Source organism: Octopus bimaculoides, chromosome 5 (assembly GCF_001194135.2).
Source record: "Octopus bimaculoides isolate UCB-OBI-ISO-001 chromosome 5, ASM119413v2, whole genome shotgun sequence".
NCBI classification, from domain to species: Eukaryota; Metazoa; Mollusca; class Cephalopoda; order Octopoda; family Octopodidae; genus Octopus; species Octopus bimaculoides.
Window position 1 is genome coordinate 28,715,701 of NC_068985.1, and position 7,157 is coordinate 28,722,857.

At 35.5% G+C, this 7,157-nt stretch overlaps 1 protein-coding gene across 2 annotated transcripts in view; it reads left to right on the forward strand.

Annotated features, from left to right (window-relative positions):
• Positions 1–7,157, forward strand: part of LOC106868349 (cell adhesion molecule Dscam2) — a 267,763-nt gene that overhangs the window by 173,599 nt on the left and 87,007 nt on the right. For both annotated transcript variants that reach the window (XM_052968241.1, XM_052968242.1), the window contains exons 6-7: positions 2,265–2,552; positions 5,437–5,706. In XM_052968241.1, the coding sequence (XP_052824201.1) occupies positions 2,265–2,552; positions 5,437–5,706 (558 nt within the window). The remainder of the gene's footprint in view (positions 1–2,264; positions 2,553–5,436; positions 5,707–7,157) is intronic.

Consider the following 7,157-nt stretch of genomic DNA (forward strand, 5'->3'; position numbering starts at 1 on the left):
TGTGTGTGTGTGTGTGTGTGTGTGTGTGTGTGTGTGTGCGTGCACGTGTTAATGTAACAAGAACAATAGGGAAAAAGAAAAGCCAGTTTGAGTGAATACTTATATTTATTCGTGTGTGAAATATATCAGCGTTTTTATAATGAGTGAAGTTGAAATGATACTCTCTCTCTCTCTCTCTCTCTCTCTCTCTCTCTCTCTCTCTCAATATCACTCAGTTAAAAATAATGATATCACAGACTGGCATAATGCCACAAATTGTGAAAAAGTAGAGCGTGTGGTTTATTTTTCAACTGTTTGCAGTCACTGGACTGTAGCAATTCTCGGGCACCACTGTCTATAGTGTAGTCGATTACACTGACTTTAGTGCTTATTTAATCGAGTTGTGTTTGTTTTATCCACCGTGAAAATATAACTGGCGGAGTGAACCTGGGCGGGATTTGAATTCAGAGTATAATAAGGCACAACCATATATAATGGAACATTTTATTCAACCAGTTCTGCCATTCATTCGAAATTCTGGTTAATTGATATAACACACAAGGAATAAAGTAGATGTCAGAAATTCTATCAGGAAAATAATTTGAAAGAAATATAATTTACTCTTTTACTTGTTTCAGTCTTTTGAACGTGGCCATGCTGGAGCACCGCCTTTAGTCGAGCAAATCGACCCTAGGACTTATTTTTTGTAAGCCAAGTACTTATTCTATCGGTCGCTTTTGCCGAACCGCTAAGTTACGGGGACTTAAACACACCAGCATCGGTTGTCAAGCGATGTTGGGGGGACAAACACAGACACAAACACACACATACATACACACACACACACACACACACATATATATATATATATATACATATATACGACGGGCTTCTTTCAGTTTCCGTCTACCAAATCCACTCACAAGGCTTTGGTCGGCCCGAGGCTACAGTAGAAGACACTTGCCCAAAGTGCCACGCAGTGGGACTGAACCCGGTACCATGTGGTTCGTAAGCAAGCTACTTACCATACAGCCACTCACTCCTACGCCTATTTACAATTGTTTTTTTTTTTCTATAAGAATATATAAGTGAACAGAAACATCATAAATATTTGTAGTATATTTTTAATTATTTTTAAAGTTAAAATTTGTCGACCACTTGCGAATTAATTAATAAGGAGAAATTCTTAAAAAAAAAAGAAGTTTGGATGATCCGGAATGATGTCTTATATTGATATGAGATCACAAGTTAATGAAATGAAAGTGGCTTGTAATTTTATATTCGATTGATTTGATCTCAATACATGTTACGAATAGAAACGTGAAAAATCTACAGGGTGAATATGAAGTGAATATTGGTTTCAAATTTTGGCACAGGGCCAGGAATTTCGGGGGAGGGGACAAGTCGATTACATCAACCTCAGTGTTCAGCTGGTACTTATTTTATCAATCCCGAAAGGATGAAAGGCAAGGTCAACCTCGGCGAAATTTGAACTCAGAATATGAAGACGGACGAAATGCTGTTAAGCATTTTGTCCGGCGTGGTAACGATTCTACCAGCTCGCCACCTTATATGAAGTGAATATTAGAAATTATCTTAAGGAAATTTGTGTATTTGTGTCCTAGCGGAGAGTTAATACAAGGGAGATAATCATTTCTTCATAATATTTGACAGAATTAAATGTTTCTTTTTGAAATTAAGTAAGAAAGAAAAAGAGGCATAGTAAACATGTATTAATTTTTTTTTTATCTTTTTGCTTACTTATAATAACGTTTTTAAAATTTCTAGTCGGGGGTAATCATGCAAAACACTATTTTAGTCATTTTAGAAACCTTCAGCATGACAAAACGTGAAGAATGAAGAATTTTATGAAACGATGATGTTTTTATATTTTTTAATTATATTAAGGCTATTTTTGCATTAATGAAAAAAAGAATAAAGGCATGTAAATAATTAGAATGTTATATTTTATTAATGTGAACAAGACTTAAATATTTTGAATTTTCATTAATAACTTTTGCATGTCAAAATCTCACGAGATAAATTACTACGTGTAACGATTCTGTAGAAGTGTTTAAGGCTCTCAGCTTTCAGCAAATCCTAATAGCTTATTGAGAAAAGAATAGATTGTCATCATATTCCATTTATAATTATTTCTAAAAGTAAAGAGACGTAACACTACATGGCATTTTGTCTTGCGATTTCAAGTTTATTTCCATTCCATAGCTCTTCATACTAATAACAATTGCATTACAATTCTTTGTATTTTCTTCTTTAATTTTCAGATCCTCCAGTTATTTTCAACACACCAAATATTGAAACTGCTGATACAGGTTTGATAATCCAGGTTGGAAAGACAGCGGAACTACCATGTGTAGCCACAGGCAATCCTCTACCAAACTACAAATGGGCAAAAGGCAGCAAAACTATTGTCAGTGATAAAAAGAAATTTGAGCAAAAGGGTGGAAACCTTGCGATACACAATTTAACTGTCACAGACAGCGGAGACTATAAATGTAGGGCTTTTAATAAGAAAGGTTCAACTACAGTGTCAATACAGTTAACGGTTACATGTAAGTTTATTACTTTGCTTTGTTCTTAAGTAATTTGGAAGGAATTTCATTGTATAAACGCATACGCACACACACACGCACAAATCAATATATGATAAATCATAACACTATGACTAGGCTTCGTAATAGGCTTGAAACCACTTATGAGAGTGCATTAATATGTGTGTATCAACTTTTGATATAGTCTGCGTCAATATGTATGCGCGTGCACCCGTGAGTGTGAACGTGTGTATGTGTGTGCTCACGTGTTGTTTTGCTTTTCTACTGGTTTCAGACATCGGACAAAATCTTGCTGAGACACTACCTTCAGTGTATCGATTATTTTACTTATTTCGAATGGCCAAATAGTCGTTGCCGTAATACGACACATACAACTATCTAAATAACAAAGGTAATTTTTTTTGGAAACAGCTTTATCATATATATATATATACATATATATATATATATATATATATATATATATAAATACCAAATGAGTTACAAATGTCTAAATATTAAAGTGGAAGAATTATCAAAAAAGTCATTACTATTCATACTTTCAAACATATGTATGTGTTAACTGAACTGAATTCAATATGTGGTTGCACGAATAGAAAAGTATTACCGTTTTATACAGAGAGATGAACGCTCTTAACCTGAGCTTGTACTACTTGTGCTCAATGTGTAAGACACTTTACATCTCAATATTCTCTACCGATTCCTCCGAGGTCGATTTTGCCTTTCATCCTTTCGGGGTCGATAAATTAAGTACCAGTTGCGTACTGGGGTCAATCTAGTCGACTGGCCTCCTCCCCTAAAATTTCGGGCCTTGTGCCTAGAGTAGAAAAGAATATTCCCTACCGATTCTGTTAGTTACCACATTCTTTTGATGTTTCCTAGCACAGACACAAAGCCAAATATCTAAGTGCGTGCTAATATACTTAACAAAGTACGTGAAACTTTAAATGGTCTTTATTCAGAAGGCAACCCGAGAAAATTTCTCGTTATTATTTTTTAGAGTGCCTAAGTTTTACATAACAAGTGTGTGCTCATTTTTGCTTTGTAGTTGCGTGTAAGACTACATTTCAATGAGGTGATCTAATAACTTCGAAGCATACTTGAAATTGCCACGGTAGCATCCACAGATCCCATTAAATATTGCTTCATATACATCTCCAATCAATTTTTAATCAACATTAATTCCAAAGTTACTCCTCTTGACAACATTCATCAAAAATGCTAATATATTTCTTCTCACTAAGTGTATAATTTAAATTTTTTACACATTCTTTAGGGGGCATTGTAGAAAACACTCACCCACGGTTATCTTCGGTGGTATCGAACTTACAGTAGTGTGTTTACTTAGAAAATTACCTAACCATGCAGTAATGCCTATACTCATGTATATATTTCTAAGAAATAGGATTCAGCTATAAGCAACGTCTAATCGAATCAATTGCTTATCTTTTTTCCCCAAAACCAATCTTAGAATATTCTATCCACCTCATTTTATCTTCCATTTAGCCAGCTATCAGTTTTTTCATCGATTTATCAATATTTTTTTTTATTATTTCATCCATTCTTTGTTACATTATTTATTTCAATAGGTTTCTTTAACTTTTTATTTATTTATTTTTTTGCTTACGCATTTCATTTTCCTATCTTCTACCTGTCTATATTAATTGTTCCATTCTTCAGTACTGCTTGTGATTGTTTTATCTTGCAACAATTGCAATATTCGAAGAAGGACGATGTGCTGGCCACCCTCCGCCTCTGCAAATGGATTAACAGCTTTAAAGCATTTAGTTTCGTTCTTCTGGTTCTGTGTTTTTTTTTCCTTTTGTTTTGTTTTGTACCTTCTATTCTTGCAATCGAAGGCCTGTAATTAGTTTCTATGGGAAATCCAATCCATTCACACAGCCATACTATCACAACCGCTGTTTCTGAATTAATTCAGAAATAAACGACTAGCAAAGGCAAGTTCGTCAAATATTTGTGTTCGTCGGCTTCACGTAATAACTTGCAGCAATATATTATTGAAAGAACGGTTCGGCTTTAAAAAAATGGCGGCAACAAGCAATATATGATCGGCCATTTTGACATGTAGTTAATCGTAACTGAATCCAAATTATTTTGTTGTCACAACTCCAGGAATAGTTGATGTCAGTATAGGTAACCTACGAGACGGTTCCATTTATTTTTCAATGTAACCTTCAGCCTTTCTAGCTTATGGTAACTATGGAGTGTCAGGTGAATAAGCCACTAAGAAATGCTCGGCCCATAAATAAGTTGAAAAACCTTCAAGTACAACCCGAATGTGTTTTCAAAATTCATTGTAACCTATTCTTAGATACACTATGTCTGAAAAAATAAAGACAGGGTGGTCACAGTAAGAAATTATTTAATTATAGATGTTTTCGATCAAAATTGACCTAGTGATAATAAACAACAGCCAGTTTCCATGAAAGCATTGCCGTTAAATGTTAACAGTCTATACAGTACTGGGGTGAGTGATCTATTATTGGCTGCTTAATAGTTTATCGACTTCTTTATGACCAGCCTTCTTGTAATACTTGTCAGAATAACCAGTGTCATAATGAGTCAATGAGAAGAGATGTGTACGCAGTTGATCAACTTGCTAGAAATAGCTGTCTCATTGTACTTTGCCATTAAAAAAAAGTAAGTCAAATTGAACATGATGTAGTCCTAGATAAACTGTTTTTGAATAGAAGACGAGACAGCTGTAGCTAGAATGCCTTTGACAGTAGAACTATCTATTCAACGAGGGCTAAATTGGGACAAAGTACAAATAGTAATAAACAACAATAGAATCGACAACAGCAACATCAATAACGACCAATATAATAATAATGAAAAAAAATTAATTTCTATTTTATTTCAGCACCGCTCAGCGCTACTCTATATCCAGCCGACCAGATTGTTGATGCAGGTCGCGTGGCTACCTTCAACTGTTCAGTGCAGGGTTCCCCAATAAACGAAATTACGTGGTACCACAATGGAGAGCCCCTCACCAACAGCAGTAGAAAACACATCATTGTTGATAACTGGCTGCAACTACCGGCTGTGAATAGAAATGACCAAGGCATGTACCAATGTATAGTAGGAAATGATGTAGATATGTCGCAGGCAACTGGAGAACTACGCCTTGGAGGTATCATTCTATTTGTTTACATACTACTCTATTCTTAGTTTCTGACATGATAACTGTTTGAAATGTATACTTTAAATGATTATTTTTTATGTTCTGAAGTGCTATATATATATATATATATATATATATATATATATAAATATTTATGTATAGGGTTCGCTTAGTTAAATTCAGGTATTGTTTTTGAAATCTAAGAAAGCATCAACGATGCTACAAACTGGTCACTTTGTTGCTAAAATGCCTGACAGAAGGCCTCTGTCGATCAGGGCTGACTGTGTATCTGCAAAACTGCATCTGTATACGCAGGTCTGGTCCGTAAGATCCAGGGGATTGAACACTAGATGTTGCCAATGCATACAAATTTCTTTCCATACCATCGATATTGTGCAAAGGAAAGAGTCGTCGCTTTAAGAACAACACAGATTCGTAAAAGTGTCATCATAACAGTTGGTGTCAGAATGCAAAAGATAGAGACAGATACTGCAAGGTTCCTCAGGCGACGCCCTAGCAAATGCATTAATTCCTTGCTCTTGATTAATTACATTTTATCGACCTCAAACATACATACATACATACATACATACATACATATATACATGTACATATCCATAACAGATATATTTGCCAAAATTATACAAAAATATCTTGAAATACTAAAGAGTAAATTTATTCAATAAAATCGTCATTGGATTCAACCACGACCTCCAGACGACTTCGGAATCTCCTGCAACTCTTCTGGGTGGTCTCCTTGTTTAAGTTGGTGAATGCTGCCATAATCCTTGCCTTCAGTTCATCTTTGGCGTTAAAAGGTGTCTGTTGGTCTCTCGCTCAACTGCGCCTCACACATAACAATAAATGAGGTTTCGGTCTAGGGAGATATGGTCGCAGAAATTGTCTGATAGCCATGACAGAGTTATCCTGCTTGTGTGGAACGGTGCAGAGTCCTGTTGCCATACATAGGTTCTTCCAGTAGCCACCCTCTTGACCCAGGGCAGCTCTACTTTCTCCAGGCACTTGACGTAGGCCTCCGTGTTGAGTTTGAGGCCGTGTGGGAAGATGAATGGAGGCATAACGTCGCCATCACTAACGGTCACTCCAAACACCATGGTGTTGAGTAGATGTTTGATTTTTATCACTCTCAAAACATGTCCTCAGATTGCACTGTCCTCGGATTGACATCCAAACACTCTGAAATATTCGTATTGGAGTTTCCGGTGCGAATGCCATGAAGAACAGCATATCGTTTCCAAATTTCTGGCAGAATGAATTTCCTCATGGTGCTGTTTTTCTCACAGATAGTGCCCAACTGACCCTACTATACTGAGTAGTTACAAAATCAGAAACAAACAATGCGCATACGCGAAATTAAAAACATAAAATGGTGACAATTTACGTATCATACCCTGAATACATATATATGTATGTATATATATATATATATATATATATAT